This window comes from Pongo abelii, chromosome 6 (assembly GCF_028885655.2).
Source record: "Pongo abelii isolate AG06213 chromosome 6, NHGRI_mPonAbe1-v2.0_pri, whole genome shotgun sequence".
Taxonomy (NCBI): Eukaryota; Metazoa; Chordata; class Mammalia; order Primates; family Hominidae; genus Pongo; species Pongo abelii.
Genome location: NC_071991.2, coordinates 99,790,403 through 99,810,884, shown reverse-complemented (window position 1 = coordinate 99,810,884; position 20,482 = coordinate 99,790,403). Strand labels below are relative to the sequence as shown.

At 39.9% G+C, this 20,482-nt stretch overlaps 1 protein-coding gene across 20 annotated transcripts in view; it reads left to right on the top strand.

The window, feature by feature from the left end:
• Nucleotides 1-20,482, top strand: part of FBXL13 (F-box and leucine rich repeat protein 13) — a 277,460-nt gene that overhangs the window by 22,257 nt on the left and 234,721 nt on the right. For 11 of the 20 annotated variants that reach the window (XM_054559621.2, XM_054559624.2, XM_009243104.4 and 8 more), the window contains exon 4: nucleotides 198-326. The exons of 5 other annotated variants lie outside the window; for them this stretch is intronic. In XM_054559621.2, coding sequence (XP_054415596.1) covers nucleotides 198-326 — 129 coding nt within the window. Of the gene's footprint in view, nucleotides 1-197; nucleotides 327-4,781; nucleotides 5,088-20,482 lie in introns of all 20 variants that reach the window. 4 more of the 20 variants (XM_063726107.1, XM_063726105.1, XM_054559627.2 and 1 more) reach the window with 1 other exon arrangement.

The following is a 20,482-nucleotide window of genomic DNA, read 5'->3' as shown; positions in this document are numbered from 1 at the left end:
CAGTCCAGCTGTTCTGTACCTTACTTCCAATTTCTGTATATCATTTCCCCTTTTTTGTCTATAAATCTTCCACCAGGTGGCTGCGCTGGAGTCTCTGTGAATCTGCTGTGATTCTGGGGGCTACCTGACTTGCAAATTGTTCAATGTTCAATTAAACTCCTTTAAATTTAATTTGGCTAAAGTTTTTCTTTTATCAGATGGTGTCAGAAATGGGATCTGAAGTAGAGCTTCTATCGACCCCAGGAGCGCTGAGTGAACTGAACAAGCAAGGTACCTGCAGGACCCACTTGTGTTCACTGATCTCTCAGAGCAGCTGGGGATCGTGGGTAAGCTCTCTCTTGGATTTCAGAGCTCCATGGATTTGTGTTTTGAGCTCTCCAAGTTTCTTTGAGCAAATTTCTGATCCAAACAGGGTTTGGAAGTCACGACAGAAACTGAGCTGGGTCCAGGAATGGATTTGATCTGGGAATTAATTGGCTTGGATCCAGTTAGAGGTCTCTTACACCTGACTGGTTCAGAAAGGAACTGATAGTAAGCAGTAATATTACAGGGGTTATAAAACTTGGCTTTTGAAAATTCACAGGGATTTTTATGTTCTACCCCTTTGTTTCATTTTTCTTGCATGCTTAGGTAGGAAAAATCATTGGCTCAGTTAATCAAGAGACCCTGAGAATCAAGCCAATATTTTAGGTTAAAATGAGATCCTTAATTTCTGGAAAACTAAGTTCCTTCCAGCTTATACATTAGGCCTGGGAGGCAGCATAGTCTTAGAGAAATGGCAAAATCTTACTAAAGATAACTTACAGTGGAATGTTCCAAATGAACAACAATGCAATGAAGTGTGTTTAAAAATGAGGGCTCTCAGTAAAGTCTCTTTCAGTTAAGAACAGGTTTGGCACTATGGGATGTTAACTGCTATTCTCTTTTGATTAATCTGTCTTGTACTTTTTGCTGATGGCTGTAGGTGACAGTATTAGGCATGTACAGGACCATGGGACATGGGAAGCTTTTTTTCCCCAAAAGGGGAAACTTGAGAGCTGATGGGATTGCTGGAAAAGATCCCTTCACTACTGACAAGTGGCCGCCTGAACTGAAAAGTTCAGTGTCATTGCAATGAGTGGGTCTTGCTCTAGCCTCCCTGAACTCTTCACCTTCCCCACCTCGCCACAGGCAATACTTTTCTTTCTCTACCTTTCCTTTCCTATCTTTTCTGTTACTCAGGGCAACCATCTTGCCCAGAGACCATGTGTTGAAATTCCTAGTTGGAGGTTGGATTAAAGATGACAGGGGCCATCTGAAGGCAAATTTAAGCCTTACCAGTTTGATACTGGGTGCTAAGCAGAGTGGCTAATGTCTATGTTTTATCATATGTGTTTTGTTCTGGCCAAAACGAAAAAAGATAATTTTCCTTTGTGATGCAGCTTGGCCCCCAGGGCGATGGTGTGGCAAGCTGGGACACTAGGGCTTCTCAGGGAAAGGGAAAGAGAGCCCAGAAGCCTGGCATGCTAGTAAAAGGGTAAGAATTTCTTACCAGTCAGATTTCTGGATTTTTTCCTCTTTTTCTTTGTGCAAAATGGTTAAATGAATCGTAAAAATTACTCTTATCTCACATGTAAAGTTTTGATTCATATGAAAAAGAATTCTGAGGCTTGTCTTAAGCTGTAGTGAATCTGATGTGCTTTGTGTGTCTTTCTGTATTGTTCTGTCATAAAGAGGGGTACGTTAGGATAAAATGTATGCCCAAAACCTCATAAGCCTGTTGTTCAAGATGACCCAGCAAACTGGTCAGTTATGTGCTTAGGAGCTTGACCCTGTAGCCACATGGCTGTGCTTTCTCTTTTCACAATGGTGGCCTGGGTTCAGAGTTCAATCTGTAGCTTAGGGGTGAGCCTTTTTGATTGATATTTGGGTGACCTTTGCCATTTTTTGATTCTCTTCCCCTCCACGAACTGTCTTGAATTTTCCTTTCTCAGAGCATCTGTGAGGTTACCTTGGGTAAAGTTTAAAAGCCAGAAATATCAGCTCTTTGGCCTGGCTAAAGTCGGGTAATAAGAAATCTTAAAAGGACTTTATTAAAGAGTGCTATGGTTAAAAGTCAGCTTAATTAAAAGTGGATATTCAAGCTCTCACAGCCTGGGACTCCTTGGGAAAAACAGGAGGCACCAGAGACCCTTTCTTGGCCCTGTTCTTCCAAGGACTCCACCCCAAAGCCAGTAATCTAATTAAGAAACTTAAAAACTGGCAAATGGAAAATCTTACAACTACTGTAGTAATCTTTGGTTTGTCTGTATAGTTACATATGTGTTGTGTGTGTAATGTTTGTATAAAAGAACTCTAATTAATTGGTTTAAACAAAAATAAGTGCTTAAATATTTTGAAAGAAGAAAACTGTAATGCCTTTTAGTTCATGTAACTTTGGTCATCTTTGGGAAATATAAACAGCTTTAAAGATTATTGATAAAATAAAGACATTTAGTCTAAATTATGCAGGTCAAATATTAGGTTTGCTTAATATTTTTAAGGCCATAAACTGCTTTGACCTTTGAAAATTGTTCAATTTATTTTGGAGACATTACATTCTAAATAAGGTCTGGGGATATGTGGAATTAGCCATGCCACCTAGCTATGAAAAGAAGGTTATAAAGAAAAGAGATTTTATATAAGAAAGGATCTTGTAGAGTAAATTCTTGTCCTAAAGTAAAATGACTGGTTGTTTAAAAAGACGGTTGTTTAGGACAAGTCAGAAAGACCAAGCATGTTGTAGATGGTCTGTGTAAGTCGTGAAAGGATTCATAGAAAATTTATGCACCAAAAGTGAAAGTTGCTAAGAATTACCATTATAACATGTGATTGAGACTACTGAAAAACTAGGTTTACATGCAAGGTGTGTGAGGAAAATTAAGCATGTTTTTGTTAAGAGATTATAAGAATGCATGGGAATGTAAATTTTTACCTAGCTTAATGGGTTAAAGGATTGTTTTAAATTAAATAGAATAAAGCTAAAGGTTTGAACAAGTTGTGGAAGGTTTGTAAAAATTAACTTTGTAAAAGAAATTCTATGTGTGAAAATATTGACTAAATTTAATGGTGTATTGTTCAGTTTTTCTGTAAATTGAACATCAAAATAAAAGCACAATAGGGTTTTCTTAAAGCACTAATCTGCTCTTTAATAAAAATTGGTAAAGGGTTATAAAAGGTTTATGAAAATCTCACCTTATGGTCAAACTGATTAAGATTAGATAGATTTGTCTGTGAGGTTTTATTAAAAATTGGGGTTGACATTAATAGTCCACTAATGCAAGGGTGAAATTTGGCTTTCTCTCTTGAACAAGATTTTCATGTAATATTAAAAGGTAGTGAAAGATTTTTGTTTTGTTTGCCTTTTAAATACACCATCAAAAAAAAAAAGGAAGGAAAGACAAAAGACAGATTGTTTGGAAAGCTGAGTCTTCCCTCTATCAATGAGTAAAGGTTTTTGCCTTTAAAAAATTTTTCGAGTCATCATTTTGGCTAAATGAGTGACTTACGGTGACCTGGAATTCTAGTTCATAATATCAAGTGTTTTAAAACTTTATATATATATTTATATTTAATAGGCTTCCCAAAATTAAATTTCAGCTTTAAAATGGTCTTTTCTGACCTCTAAATTTGGAATGCTACAGAGGGCCCCTGAAGCATCCAAAAGAGAGGTAAACAGAATTATTTAACATGTTAAGTTACATGGGAAGCATTGTCAAGATAAAAATAATGTTCAATCTTCAGGTTATATTTTAGTGAATGATATTAATGTATGTTCTAAAATTGTATGGGGCCAGGCACGGTGGCTCATGCCTGTAATCCCAACACTTTGGGAGACCGAGGAAGGCAGATCACCTGAGGCTAGGAGTTTGAGACCAGCCTGGCTAACATGGTGAAACCCCATCCCTACTAAAGGTACAAAAAGTTAGACAGGCATGGTGGCAGGTGCCTGTAATCCCAGCTACTTGGGAGGCTGAGGTGGAAGAATCACTTGAACCCAGGAGGCGGAGGTTGCAGTGAGGCAAGATCATGCCTCTGCACTCCAGCCTGGGTGACAGAGCAAGACTCCATCTCAAAAACAAACAAAAAAACTGTATAGGATTTATAAAATTCTAATATGTCTGAGTCTATACTATCAACCATAATTATAGTTATTATGTTAAGTTATTGTATATCACAGAAATAACCAAACTTCCTTGTATAGAACTGCTAACCCAAGTAAAACAAAAAATTAATTAAATACCAAGAAAATACTTTGCCAAGATTTTCATGTTAAATCAGCCGATACTGAAATTGATTAGATATACAATTTGAATTCCATAGTCTAAGTCTAATTACCTGTGATAACCATTAGTTATAAGTGCTATGAATTTAAATTGGAGAAACAACTGGTATTCAAGAGGACATAAGTCCAATATTAAGCATAGACTCATAGAAGACCAGGAAGGCCATCTTGTCCTTCCTGAGCCCTTAAAGCTTTTGTTATTAAAGGCTCTGCATTCCATGACTCATCATGGAAAAGATGAAATCATCCAAATTGAATATATTGATATAATGACTTATACATTTCAAAAATAGTTTAAAACCAATATTTGGTTCCATATTCCTCGGAAGACAACAAACCTTCAGGTACGTTTGGGTATCAGGTACGTTTGGCTATCCAGTGGGTCATTTAAACATTTATAAAGGGAGTTCATTCAACTGTCATTTTTAATGCATTTTTATGCTACAGTAATTATTATGCCACAGTATATTTTCACCAGGTAAAGAAAGTTTTTCTGGTTCACTGAGGATAATCAACTGCTTCACAATCTAGAACCTGAAGACTGGATCTTTTGAGAACATCAGAGAAAGACTGTGTTTGCCATCCACACTGCAACAAAACTTTGGAACCTTGAACTTTGAGTTCATAATCTCACAACTGAGAAGGGTCCCTCCAGACTCTTGGAACTGTACACCCATTGGAACCCTTAAGGTAAAACTAACCAGGAAAGTTTCTCCCCAGAAGAAGATGGCATCCTTGATGTAAACAGCTTTTCCTGAGATCACGGATCAAGACATCTACTATTGTGAGACTCTTATCTTTGAATATTTTTTCCTTATTTATGCCTCTACAGCCAATAGAAATGACGAGGGGGTCTATTATGTGCACTTATAGGGTATACTTTTATTCGTGAAGGATTTTGCACCAGCCTTGTACATGAATAACTTTATACTTTGATGGATAAAAGATGAAGGCCCAACGTAGGTGAGAAACTTTAATGGTATATATGTCGCCTCATAATTAGTCAAAACTCCTCTTAACCCACATCATGGGTTAAATAGAACATTGCCAGGAGGCCTTCACTCTTCTAGAAGGACATCATTTGTTAGGTCCTTTTTCCATGGTTTAGAATAAAAGAGGCAATACTTAGAAATGTATCCCTCATGATAGGCTGTATAGCAGATTCTAATGTAAAGCCTATTGTTACACAACAGACTTTAAATTCTCTTGTGAAAGTTATGCTAAATAATATAATTGGCTAAACAGAAAAGTACCTGTGCAGCTTCTGACATTTGTGGCCTATGGAGAAATACATCAAATGTAGATTATAAAAATTCAGTTGTAGATGATTAATGAAAAGACTACTTAAAGCAAGTAGACTCTTTATCCAGCTTATTCTTTAATCTATTTAATTTTAGGTGGTTTGGTTTATGGGTACCCTGGGTAAGGAGCATACTCTAAACTCTTGGCATTATCCTCCTGAGAGTCATAATAATAGTCTCCCTGGTGCACTGTATTCTCTCGAAGGTTTTAAATCTTGCATGCAGCCACCTCTAGAATGCCAAATGGTCTCTCTTCAAATGGAAAGACAAGAGCTGAAAGAAATGTGCAACCATGAGGCTACTATAACCTATGAATGACGTGGTGAGACTGGAAACCCAAAATGATGGTAACTGAGAGTGGCACTAAGGCCCTAAGTTTTGGTCACACTTTCACCTAAGTGAGAACCTGACCAAAAAGGGGGAATCTTTTTTAAACAAAGTTGTGGGAGGCCACTGTTTTGGACTAAGCTCATTCACTAGGCCCCAACAGGCCAAACCAAACTAAAATGGGGTCACTTATGCTAAATGTGACATAATCAAACTAAGACTTTATGGAAACACATAGATCATAGAACAGACTAGGTTTTGTTTTTCTCCTGTAAATAGGATATTCCAGCATAAAAAGGTACCCATAAAGGGTCCCTCTACTCATACTTGTTTTTACCTTTGCAAAACTCAATGTTCTACTGTCTCCCAGTGTGTTTCAAAACCAAATAAGTACTTTTACAATGGTGATAGTGGCATTGATAATTAAAGTTTTGGTCAGTCTCTCAAAATTGAGAAAATGACCAAAAGGGGGGAGTTGTTAAAGTGAACTAAATGTGGCCTGAGAAGGATTCCCTGCTTCTATATTTGAGTCTTTGTGGACGAACTGCAACCTAGGTTAATAGATAGACAAGACTGAAAACCTAACTAGGAGTATGCACCTGTATCAATAGCTGAGTCTTGGCCAATCCCAGCAGCCATACTTCAACCATTCATACACTGCTGAGTGTTCAAACTGTGTTCAAATAAGGCAAACACCAATCTGTAACCAGTCCAGCTGTTCTGTACCTCACTTCCGATTTCTGCACGTCATTTCCCTTTTTGTGTGTATTAAACTTCTTCCACCACATGGCTGCGCTGGAGTCTGTCTGAATCTGCTGTGATTCTGGGGGCTGCCCAATTCACGAATTATTCATTGCTCAATTAAATTCCTTTACATTTAATTCGGCTGAAGTTTTTCTTTTATCAGTGCCTATTTATAAAGGATAAATATGTCTCTACTTAAAGACGAGTGAATACAGGAAACTGTGAGTAAGCCAAATAGTAAAGAAAACGTAGGAACTGCTTTCATAACAGTAGAAGGAAAGACAATTTCATTGTTTCAAGCGTTCCAAGATGAAAGAATCAACCATTGTTAGGAGGAAATGAACTTCACAGACTTGGTTCTCATTTCTTAGGAAATGAAATCTCCAGATGGGCCTTCTAACTACAAGAGAAAGCATATATAAAATTTTAAAAATCTTTTTATTATGGAAACATTTTAATATAACACAAAAGTAGAAGGAGTACCATAATGATCACTCATCATCTAACTTGAACAATCATCAGCATTTTATCAATCTTGTTAATTTATTCTCTCTTCCTCCATTTTTGCTGGAGTATTAGAAAGCAAATCCCAGAAATTATATTATACTGTAGTGTGCATCTCTAATAGGAAATTATATTTTTAGAGAATAGAAACACAGTGCCACTGTCTTATGAATAAATAACTATAATTCCTGAATGCCATCTAGTCCTGATTATATTCAGATGCATATTCTATATTTTAGTTTCCCAGATTGTCTCAAAAATGTCTTTTTACATGTGGCTGTGTTCCAATCAGAATCTATACAGAGTCTACATATTGCACTTGGTTGTTATTTATCTAACGTCTCTTGTAATGGACAGGAATTCTCCTTGTCTTATTTTTTCTGCATGCAACTTACTTATTGAAGGAAACGGGTAATTTGTCTTGTAAAATGTCCCACGTTCTCAATGCTTCCTCTAGTGTCATTTTACTTACTCTGTTTCCTGTATTTCCTGCAAGCTGATAGTTAAATCTAGATGCTTGATTTCATTCAGGTTCCCCCCTATCAACTTTTTGTGTGGACAGTAATATTGCATAGAGGTGTTGTGTTTTTCCTAGTGCATCACATCTGGAGGCACACATGATCTGGTTGACCCACTTTTAATGAATCTTGACTCCTAGAGATCTTAATATCATTCCGTATTAGTTGTATCCTACAATGTGCATATAATGATTTCCGAATAACATTACCATAGAACCACTAACAAAAAGACTACTGAATGCAGTTTAAGAAGATTATGCAATTCTTTTTGCTTTTAAGATGTGTATATTCAGGTTGGGCGCGGTGTCTCACACCTGTAATCCCAGCACTTTGGGAGGCCGAGGCAGGTGGATCACCTGAGGTCAGGAGTTCAAGACCAGCCTGGCCAACATGGTGAAACCCCGTCTTTACTAAATATGCAAAAAAATTAGCTGGGCGTGGTGGCACACGCCTGTAATCCCAGCTACTTGGGAGGCTGAGGCAGGAGAATTGCCCAAACCCTGAAGGCTGAGGTTGCAGTGAGCTGAGATCATGCCATTAGACTCCGGCCTTGGCGACGGAGGTGCCATAATAAACATATGTGTGCATGTGTCTTTATAGTAGCATGACTTATAATCCTTTGGGTATATACCCAGTAATGGGATTGCTGGGTCAAATGGTATTTCTGGTTCTAGATCCTTGAGGAATTGCCACATTGTCTTCCACAACGGTTGAACTAATTTACACTCCCGCCAACAGTGTAAAAGCATTCCTGTTTCTCCACATCCTCTCCAGCATCTGTTGTTTCCTGACTTCTTAATGATCTCCATTCTAATGGGCATGAGATGGTATCTCATTGTGGTTTTGATTTGCATTTCTTTGATGACCGGTGATGATGAGCTTTTTTTCATATGTTTGTTGGCTGCATAAATATCTTCTTTTGAAAAGTGTCTGTTCATATCCTTTGCCCAGTTTTTGATGGGGTGGTTTGTTTTTTTCTTGTAAATTTGTTTAAGTTCTTTGTAGATTCTGGATATTAGCCCTTTGTCAGATGAGTAGATTGCAAAGATTCTCTCCCATTTTACAGGTTGCCTGTTCACTTGGATGATAGTTTCTTTTGCTGTGCAGAAGCTCTTTAGTTTAATTAGATCCCATGTGTCTATTTTGGCTTCTGTTGCCATTGCTTTTGGTGTTTTAATCATGAAGTCTTTGCCCATGTCTATGTCCTGAATGGTATTGCTTAGGTTTTATTCTAGGGTTTTTATGGTGTTAGGTCTTACATTTAAGTCTTTAATCCATCTTGAGTTAATTTTTGTATATGGTGTAAGGAAGGGATCCAGTTTCAGCTTTCTGCATTTGGCTAGCCAGTTTTTTCAGCACAATTTATTAAATAGAGAACCCTTTCCCCATTGCTTGTTTTTGTCAGTTTTGTCAAAGATCAGATGGTTGTAGATGTGTGGTGTTATTTCTGAGGTCTCTGTTCTGTTCCATTGGTCTATGTATCTGTTTTGGTACCAGTACCATGCTGTTTTGGTTACTGTAGCCTTGTAGTATATTTTGAAGTCTCCATGATGCCTCCAGCTTTGTTTTTTTTTTTGCTTAAGACTGCCTTGGCTATGCGGGCTTTTTTTCAGTTCCATATGAACTTTAAAGTAGTTTTTTCCAATTCTGTGAAGAAAGTCAGTGGTAGCTTGATGGGGATAGCATTGAATCTATAAATTACCTTGGGTTGTATAGCCATTTTCATGATACTGATTCTTCCTATCCATGAGCATGGAATGATTTTCCATTTGTTTGTGTCCTCTTTTATTGTGTTGAGCAGTGGTTTGTAGTTCTCCTTGAAGAGGTCCTTCACATTCCTTGTAAGTTGGATTCCTAGGTATTTTATTCTCTTTGTAGTAATTGTGAATGGGAGTTCACTCATGATTTGGCTCTCTGTTTGTCTATTATTGGTGTGTAGGAATGCTTGTGATTTTTGCACATTGATTTTGTATACTGAGACTTTGCTGAAGTTGCTTATCAGCTTAAGGAGATTTTGGGCTGAGACAATGGCTTTTTCTAAATATACAATCATGTCATCTGCAAACAGGGCCAATTTGACTTCCTCTTTTCCTAATTGAATACCCTTGATTTCTTTCTCTTGCCTGATTGCCCTAGCCAGAAGAACTTCCAAAACTATGTTGAATAGGAGTATTGAGAGTATTGAGAGAGGGCATCCTTGTCTTGTGCCACTTTTCAAAGGGAATGCTTCTAGTTTCTGCCCATTCAGTAGGATATTGGCTGTGGGTTTGTCATAAATAGCTCTTATTATTTTGAGATATGTTCCATCAATACCTAGTTTATTGAGAGTTTTTAGCATGAAGGGCTGTTGAATTTTGTCGAAGGCCTTTTCTGCATCTATTGAGATAATCATGTGGTTTTGTCATGTGGTTCTGTTTATGTGATGGATTATGTTTATTGATTTGCATATGTTGAACCAGCGTTGCATCCCAGGGATGAAGCCAACTTGATCATGGTGGATAAGCTTTTTGATGTGCTGCTGGATTCAGTTTTCCAGTATTTTATTGAGGATTTTTGCATTGATGTTCATCAGGGATATTGGCCTAAAAATCTCTTTTTTTGCTTTGTTTCTATCAGGCTTTTGTATCAGGATGATGCTAGCCTCATAAAAAGAGTTAGGGAGGATTCTCTCTTTTTCTATTGACTGAAATAGTTTCAGAAGGAATGGTACCAGCTCCTGTTTGTACTTCTGGTAGAATTTGTCTGTGAATCCGTCTGGTCCTGGTCTTTTTTTTGGTTGGTAGGCTATTATTGCTTCAATTTCAGAACCTGTTTTTGGTCTATTCAGAGATTCAACTTCTTCCTGGTTTAGCCTTGGGAGGGTGTATTTGTCCAGGAATTTATCCATTTCTTCTAGATTTTCTAATTTCTTTGTGTAGAGGTGTTTACAGTATTCTCTGATGGTAGTTTGTGTTTCTGTGAGATCGGTAGTGATACCCCCTTTATCATTTTTTATTGTATCTATTTGATTCTTCTCTCTTTTCTTCTTTATTAGTCTTGCTCTCGGTCTATCAATTTTGTTGGTCTTTTCAAAAAACCAGCGCCTGGATTCATTGATTTTTTTGAAGAGTTTTTTTGTGACTCTGTCTCCTTCAGTTCTGCTCTAATCTTAGTTATTTCTTGCCTTCTGCTAGCTTTTGAATGTGTTTGCTCTTGCTTCTCTAGTTCTTTTAATTGTGATGTTAGGGTGTCAATTTTAGATCTTTCCTGCTTTCTCTTGTGGGCATTTAGTGCTATAAATTTCCCTCTATGCACTTCTTTAAATGTGTCCGAGAGATTCTGGTACATTGTGTCTTTGTTCTCCTTGGTTTCAAAGAACATGTTTATTTTTGCCTTTATTTCGTTATTTATTTAGCCAGTAGTCATTCAGGAGCAGGTTGTTCAGTTTCCATGTAGTTGTGCAGTTTTGAGTGAGTTTATTAATCCTGAGTTCTAATTTGATTGCACTGTGGTCTGCGAGACAGTTTTTTGTGATTTCTGTTCTTTTACATTTGCTGAGGAGTGTTTTACTACCAATTATGTGGTCAATTTTAGAATAAGTGCGATGTGATGCTGAGAAGAGTGTATATTCTGTTGATTTGGGGTGTGGAGTTCTTAGATGTCTATTAGGTCCTCTTGGTCCAGAGCTGAGTTCAAGTCCTGGATATCCTTGTTAACCTTCTGTCTCGTTGATCTGTCTAATGCTGACAGTGGGGTGTTAAAGTCTCCCATTATTATTGTGTGGTAGTCTGAGTCTCTTTGTAGGTCTCTAAGGACTTGCTTTGTGAATCTGGGTGCTCCTGTATTGGGTGCATATATATTTAGGATAGTTAGCTCTTCTTGTTGAATTGATCCCTTTACCAATATGTAGTGGCCTTCTTTGTCTCTTTTTGATCTCTGTTGGTTTAAAGTCTGTTTTATCAGAGACTAGGATTACAACCCCTGCTTTTTTTTTTGCTTTCCATTTGCTTGGTAAGTATTCCTCCATCCCTTTATTTTGAGCCTATATGCATCTTTGCACATGAGATGGGTCTCCTGAATACAACACACTGATGGGTCTTGACTCTTTATCCAGTTTGCCAGTTTGTGTCTTTTAATTGGGGCATTTAGCCCATTTACATTTAAAGTTAATATTGTTATGTTTGAATTTGATCCTGTTATTATGATGTTAGCTGGTTATTTTGCCTGTTAATTGATGCAGTTTCTTCCTAGCATCGATGGTCTTTACCATTTGGCATGTTTTTGCAGTGGCTGGTACTGGTTGTTCCTTTCCATGTTTAATGCTTCCACCAGGAGCTCTTGTAATGCAGGCCTGGTGGTGACAAAATCTCTCAGTATTTACTTGTCTATAAAGGATTTTATTTCTCCTTCACTTATGAAACTTAGTTTGACGGGATATGAGATTCTGGGTTGAAAATTCTTTTCTTTAAGAATGTTGAATATTGGCCCCCACTCTCTTCTGGCTTGTAAGGTTTCTGCCGAGAGATCCGCTGTTAGTCTGATGTGCTTCCCTTTGTGGGTAACCCGATCTTTCTCTCTGGCTGCCCTTAACATTTTTTCCCTCATTTCAACCTTGGTGAATCTGACAATTATGTGTCTTAGAGTTGCTCTTCTCAAGGAGTATCTTTGTGGTGGTGTCTGTATTTCCTGAGTTTGAATGTTGGCCTGCGTTGCTAGGTTAGGGAAGTTTTCCTGGATAATATCCTGAAGAGTGTTTTCTAACTTGGTTGCATTCTACCTGTCACTTTCTGGTACACCAATCAAACATATATTTATTTGGTCTTTTCACGTAGTCCCATATTTCTTGGAGACTTTGTTCATTTCTTTTCACTCTTTTTTCTCTAATCTTGTCTTCTTGCTTTATTTCATTAATTTGATCTTCAATCACTGATATCCTTTCTTCCACTTGATGGAATCGGCTATTGAAGCTTGTGCATGCATCATGAAGTTCTCATGCTGTGGTTTTCAGCTCCATCAGGTCATTTAAGGTCTTCTCTACACTATTCATTCTAGTTAGCCATTCATCTAATCTTTTTTCAAGGTTTTTAGCTTCCTTGCGATGGGTTAGAACATGCTCCTTTAGTTCAGAGAAGTTTGTTATTACCCACCTTCTGAAGCCTCCTTCTGTCAACTTGTCAAACTCATTCTCCGTCCAGTTTTGTTCCCTTGCTGGTGAGGAGCTGCGATCCTTTGGAAGAGAATAGGCCCTGTGTTTTTTGGAATTTTCAGCTTTTCTGCTCTGGTTTCTCCCCATCTTTGTGGTTTTATCTACCTTTGGTCTTTGATGTTGGTGACCTACAGATGGGGTTTTGCTGTGGATGTCATTTTTGTTGATGTTGATGATATTCCTTTCTGTTTGTTAGTTTTCCTTTAACAGTCAGACCCCTGAGCTGCAGGTCTGTTGAAGTTTGCTGGAGGTCCACTGCAGACCCTGTTTGCCTATGTATCACCAGTGGAGGCTGCAGAACAGCAAATATTGCTGCCTGATCCTTCCTCTGGAAGCTTCGTCCCAGAGGGGCACCCGCCTGTTTGAGGTGTCTATTGGCCCCTACTGGGAGATGTTTCCCAGTCAGGCTACATGGGGGTCAGGGACCTGCTTGAGGAGGCAGTCTGTCCATTCTTGGAGCTCAAACGCCATGCTGAGAGAACCACTGCTCTCTTCAGAGCTGTCAGACAGGGACGTTTAAGTCTCCAGAAGATGTCTGCTGCCTTTTGTTCTACTATGCCCTGTCCCCAGAGGTGGAATCTATAGAGGCAGTAGGCCTTGCTGAGCTGCGGTGGGCTCCGCCCAGTTTGTGCTTCCTGGCGTCTTTGTTTACACTGTGAGCTACTCAAGCCTCAGCAATGGCAGATGCCCCTTACCCTGCCAATCTGCAGTGTCGCAGGTTGATCTCAGACTGCTGCGCTAGCAGTGAGTAAGGCTCCATGGGTGTGGGACTCACCAAGCCAGGCGCGGGAGGTATCTCCTGGTCTGCATGTTGCTAAGACTGTGGTAAAAGCTCAGTATTTGGTCAAGAGTGCCCCGTTTTTCCAGGTACGGTCTGTCATGGCTTCCCTTGGCTTGGAAAGGGAAATCCCCTGACCCCTTGCACTTCCTGGGTGAGGCGACGTCCTACCCTGCTTCAGCTCGCCCTCTGTGGGCTGCACCCACTGTCCAACGAGTCCCAGTGAGATGCACCAGATACCTCAGTTGGAAATGCAGAAATTATCCGTCTTCTGTGTCGATCTCGCTGGGAGCTGCAGACCGGAGCTGTTTCTATTTGGCCATCTTGGAAGCATGCCCAAAAGTATTCTTTTACAGACAGGGTCTCACTCTGTCACTCTTGCTGGAGTGCAGTGGCATGATCATAGTTCACTGTAACCTTGAATTCCTGAGCTCAAACAATCCTCCTGCCTCTGCCTCCTGAGTAGCTGGGACTACTAGGTGTGAGCTACCATACCTGGCTAATTTTTTTTTCCTTTGGTACAGACAGAGTCTCGCTGTGTTACCCCAGCTGATCTCAAACTCCTGGCCTCAAGAGATCTTCCTACCTCAGCCTCCCAGAGTGCTAGGATTACAGGCTTGACCCACTGTGTCTTTTAAAATAATAAAATAAAATATAAAATATTTTAAAATAATGATATCACAGAGGAGCACCGTGTAAAAAAACCCTAAAATGTAAATGAAAGATGTGGATTTGAAAAGTCTTACTGATGAACAAAGTTTAACTATGGAAAGGAAACTTAATCTTAGGACCCTTAGGGGCTGGAGTTTTAATCATTTGGGAGAGGCAGACAGTGCCTGTGACCCAAACAAGAATCAGTTGGTTGATAATCAGTTGGTTGATCCTGTATCCTTGTTGGCTCGGCAAAGGTATTTCATTTCTTTTGAAACTGAGTACATTACTGTTATCTGATAAGGCATCAAAATAAACATTACTGTAATCTGGAAGGAGTAAAAAATAGTAAAGTGTGGAAATAATGAAGATATGAACTAGATTCATGTTGTTTAGGATAAGTTTAAGTGTAACATATAATAATAATGATGTGATATTTATGTATATTCTGTCTGCTATTGCATTTTAGGTGTTGTAAGGAATGGCTTTGTAAATTGTAATTGTAGTTTAAATTATTTCAGGGACTTTACTTAATGAAGTTGGTAACAAACATTAGCATGTTTAAGAAACATTGAGTTTCCAAAATTGTTTTTATTTAGATATGTGTTTATTGATAAAAAGCATTAAAGTACAAATGTTAGTGAGTGTTTCTGTCCAGGCACAAAAGCCCTTTAGGTATTAAAGACTCTTTTGGGCCAGGCACTGTGGCTTGTGCCTGTAACCCCAACACTTTGGGAGGCCGAAGTGGGCAGGTCACTTGAGGCCAGGAGTTCAAGAGCAGCCTGGGCAACATGGTGAAACCCCATCTCTACTAAAAATACAAAAATTAGCTAGGTGTGGTGGTGCACACCTGTAATCCCAGCTACTGAGGAGACTGAGGCATGAGAATCGCATGAACTGGGGAGTGGAGATTGCAGTGAGCCAAGATCGTGCTCCAGCCTGGGTGACAGATTGAGACTCTGTCTCAAATATAAATAAATAAATAAATAAATAAATAAATCAGTAATTTGCAGAAGATCAAGAAATAAGAAAAATGACTCATCATGAAAAATTCAACACTTCATACCATGCCGTGCTGCTATATATAAAGATATGTTCTCTCTGTATTAAAGATATGGCTTCTTTTTGCTATTGTTATTAACTTTTAGGGCTTTTGAAAAATAAAAAAAAAAAAATCAGAGTTGAGAGGGATTTAAATTAGGCATATCCATTCAACACATATTTATAATCCCCATTCTGTTTTGCTAGTATTATTCTAGAACAGTGGTCACCAACCTTTTTGGTACCAGAGACCGGTTTCATGGAAGAAATTTTTTCCATGGACTGTGGTGGGGTGGTGGGGGTGATTAAGGGATGAAACTGTTGTACCTCAGATCATCAGGCATTAGTTAGATTCTCATAAGGAACGCACAACCTAGATCCTTTGCATGCACAGTTCACAGTGGGGTTCGTGCTCCTGTGAGAATCTAATGCTGCGGCTGATGAGGTGGAGCTCAGGAGGTAATGCTCGCTTGCCCACTGCTCACCTCCTGCTGTGTGGCCGAGTTCCTAACAGGCCATGGACCTGTACCAGTCTGTGGCCTGGGGGTTGGAGACCCCTATTCTAGAATGATACTATGTGGGATATAAATGAAGCTCATTAATGAAGTAAAGGCATGGTACTTTATAATATGGTGAATTGTGTTAAGACGATTTCATATATAATCTTTTGATTCGCAGGTTAACTGAGCAATAAAGGGAATTGCTTGCCAGAAGAAAAATAATATTACAATATGCTGAAAGCTAAAAATTATAATATAAAGTTAATGATTTACATTTATTTTACATTTAGTTCTTACCAGATTCTTAATACTTTACTAGGTACTTTAAGTATTTTATAGAACTGAAACTTTTTTTCTATAGCTGTTGTTTAAATGCATTTTTTTACATATAGTAAATGGATATCTTACAAAATTAAAAATTAATGGGACCAATTGCTACTTATATTAAAGAGCCATAGATTTGGTGTCTGTTAAGTCAACAGTAATGATTCGTAATAGTATTTCATTATTTTTTCATTTACTGCAACACTTCCCCAGGTCTCACCAGCCTGGGATATAAGTAGAGCAGTGTTAATAGGAATATCCCAGATTTCACTGCCTCTAGCTCCTGTCTTCGTAACACAAGAGATCAGTTTCCCCTTCAAGTTCTACCCATTTGTGTCTGGGAATCCCAAAGCTATCCCATGTGAATTCAAGAATTCCTCCTAGTGTCTGTCTGGAACCTGTGAGGCCATCTGAAGGGGAACCCTAGAACTGCCACTCTGGTCTTCCTAAGAGCCCCAATGTCTGCCTGAGCTGGTGTTCCAGGCTGTACACCTGCAAATCCTTAAGTGCCAAATACTCTTCCTTTCCCTTGGCCTGCCAACTTTACTCAGACCACACTGGTTGGTCACACTTTTCACAAGATGCTGTATTTTGCTGAAGACTGCTAATAACTCAAACTCATGCTTCAAGACTAAAACCACATTTGTTTACCTGCCGAAATAGTACCACTTTGTGGCAAAACTTAAACTTTTAATTCGTTTTCCCACCAGCTTTGAAAGGAAATACCTCTCAGTAAAATTTTAATTTGAAAGATTGTATTATTTCAAAAAGTGGCATAATGTAAGACTTTTGTAATATTTTTTGTATCACATTAGTTTAAGTTTGCAAAATTTAAAGTCACATTAAATTTGATGGCCTTTTGCTCTGTGTGCTGTACAGTAGTGGGGGACACGCTGAGAGGTGACAGCATGCTGGAAGCCCTCGCAGCCCTCGCTCACTCTCGGCAACTCCTCTGCCTGGGCTCCCACTTTGGCGGCATTTTAGGAGCCCTTCAGCCCACTGCTGCACCGTGGGAGCCCCTTTCTGGGCTGGCCAAGGCTGGAGCTGGCTCCCTCAGCTTGCGAGGAGGTGTGGAGGGAGAGGCATGGGCAGGAACCGGGGCGCATGTGGTGCTTGCAGGCCAGTGCGAGTTCCAGGTGGGTGTGGGCTCCGTGGACCCTGCACTCCCAGCGGCTGGCTGACCCCACTGGCCGGGGCAGTGAGGGGCTTAGCACCTGGGCCAGCAGCCGCTGTGCTCAATTTCTCACCAGGCCTTAGCTGCCTTCCCGCAGGGCAGGGCTTGGGACCTGCAGCCTGCCATGCCTGAGCCTCCCTGCCCGCCTTCCGTGGGCTCCTGTGCAGCCCAAGCCTCCCCGACGAGCGCTGCCCCCTGCTCCACGGCACCCAGTCTCATGACCACCCAATGGCTGAGGAGTGTGGGTGCACGTTGCGGGACTGGCAGGCAGCTCCACCTGCAGCCCCAGTGCGAGATCCACTGGGTGAAGCCAGCTGTGCTCCTGAGTCTAGTGGGAACTTGGAGAACCTTTATGTCTAGCTAAGGGATTGTAAATACACCAATCAGTAGTCTGTCTCTAGCTCAAGGTTTGTAAACACACCAGTCAGCACCCTGTGTCTAGCTCTGGGTTTGTGAATGCACCAATCGACACTCTGTATCTAGCTACTCTGGTGGGGACTTGGAGAACGTTTGTGTCCACACTCTGTATCTAGCTAATCTGGTGGGGATGTGGAGAACCTTTGTGTCTAGCTCAGGGATTGTAAACACACCAATCAGCGCCCTGTCAAAACAGACCACTCGGCTCTACCAATCAGCAGGATGTGGGTGGGGCCAGATAAGAGAATAAAAGCAGGCTGCCCCAGCCAGCAGTGGCAACCTGCTCTGGTCCCCTTCCACCCTGTGGAGGCTTTGTTCTTTCGCTCTTTGCAATAAATCTTGCTACTGCTCACTCTTTGGGTCCATACTACCTTTATGAGCTGTAACACTCACCGCGAAGGTCTGCAGCTTCACTCCTGAAGCCAACGAGACCATGAACCCACCAGAAGGAACGAACAACTCCAGACGTGCCACCTTAAGAGCTGTAACACTCACCGCGAAGGTCCGCAGCTTCATTCTTGAGCCAGCGAGACCACGAACCCACCAGAAGGAAGAAACTCTGAACACATCCGAACATCAGAAGGAACAAACTCCAGACATGCCGCCTTTAAGAACTGTAACACTCACGACGAGGGTCCGCGGCTTCATTCTTGAAGTCAGTGAGACCAAGAACCCACCAATTCTGGACACAATGCCTTTCCTTCACTTTGTATTGCACAAATAGTGCTGTGTGCCTCATAGGAGCAGTTCTTTTGGATTCTGCCTGCAGTTCTTTCTTCCCTAAGACTCAGACCCCCAATTCAGGTGGCAGAGACAGATGCCATGTGGCTCCCCACCCCTATCCCTGTTCTTGTTTTTCTTTCAGAGGATAGGAAAAGAAAAAAGAAAACAGAAACAAAAAACAAAAAAACCTTTCTTAGTCTCTTGTCTGTCAAAACAAAAACATTTAAATTGACTTTTAGAACTCTGTGTATGTGAGAGAGAGTGTGTGTGTGTGTGTGTGTATGAGGGGGATGGAGAGAGACAGAGACAGACAGAGAGAGAGAGAGACAGCAGAGAGAGAGAGAGAGGGTCTCACTCTGTTGCCCAGGCTGGAGTGCAGTGGCACAATCATAGCTTGCTCACTGCAGCCTCTATCTGAGCTCCAGTGATTCTCCGACCTCAACCTCCCAAGTTGCTGGTACTATGGGTGCATGCCACCACACCCAGCTAATTTTTTATTTTTAGTAGAGACAAGGTCTCACTATGTTGCCCAGGCTACTTTTTAAGTCCTGAGCTCGAGGGATCCTCCCACCTCAGCCATCCAAAGTTTTGGGATTGTAAGTGTGAGCCACCATGCCTGGCTGACTTTTAGAATGTAATATTAGACAGGCCCAGGTAACAGAAACCATTAGATTTAGGCCAATGTTATCCCACCTCCACTGCACACCTCATACTTATTAAATGTTGAAAATATAGAAAAGGAGAAGGAAAAACTAAAACTTTTTTTCTGTAGCTATTGAAATCCTCACATCAACTGAGTTTGCAATGCAAATATATGGTCCTTGTCTGGATTCTAGTTTCAACAAGCCGTATAAGACATTTGGAGGCCAATTCCAGAGAGTTGGCTATAGCATGGGTACAATGATATTAAGCAATTACTATTAAGTGTCTAAGGCAGGATAATGGAATTGTGGTTGCAAAGAAAATGTACTCATTTTTTAAGAGATGGATATTATAAGATTTGGGGGATGAAATGTCATGATATCTTAATTTATATACTTTAAAATAGAAAAAGCAAGTATGGCAGAATGTTGACAATGTTAAACATGGACTGTGGGTATTAGGTGTTTATTTTATTTCTCTGTAAGTTTGAAATTTTAAATCTTATTTTCCTCCAACCCTGGCAGAGGAATGAAATTTTTTTATAAGCTTTTTTTTTTAGGACTGGGTTGTAATCATGCTACATATAATATCTTTTCAAAAAGAAATCAGTTTTATATTTCACTTCTTTTTCTCTCCTAATCTATAAAAATATGTTTCCTTGAAACTAGTGTGTGTGCTATTGTATGCTGCTGGAACTCAGCTTAAAATTTGGGCCTTAACACTCTTCTGTCCCCAGTGTACATGAGGAATAAGACATACTCTCAGTCATAATAGTGACTAACCACAGCAGTAATTCCTAGAGAGGGTAAGAGTGGAGGGCTAAGGAATCTTGGGAAGTGAGCCTGGGTAGTTTACAAGTTTCGCAGGTGATTCCAACTGGCTTCTTGCAGGCCACTGGCCTAAAAAAGTAGTGTTAAACCCTAACTTCATACTATGAAAAATCTTTTGCAACTAATTCATTATTTATTTACACATTCCCACTCTTTAACTTTAAAAATCATCTCTTATGGTAGAATTTTTTCTTTTATTTCCAGACTAGAAATTAACCTTACAGTGTACCTGTACTCTCAGAAATCGTATTGTGATGCACTGTCCATTCCTCCCTCACTTTGTTTATAACTACGGGTGTCAGGGGACAGCAGCACTAGTGGTGTGAGTGTTATGTGAGGGTACTCTGAGGCCATCTGTAGCCAGTGCTAACTTGCTGTTTATCCACTGACTTGCCCACAAAGTTGTTACCAGAATCCTTTGCCCTCCATCTGTGGTAGTCAGATGGCAGAGAATTGGCTTGCATCTAAGCAGTTTTCTAATTCTGTTGATGGATCAATACATATATATTTGTTGAGCTCC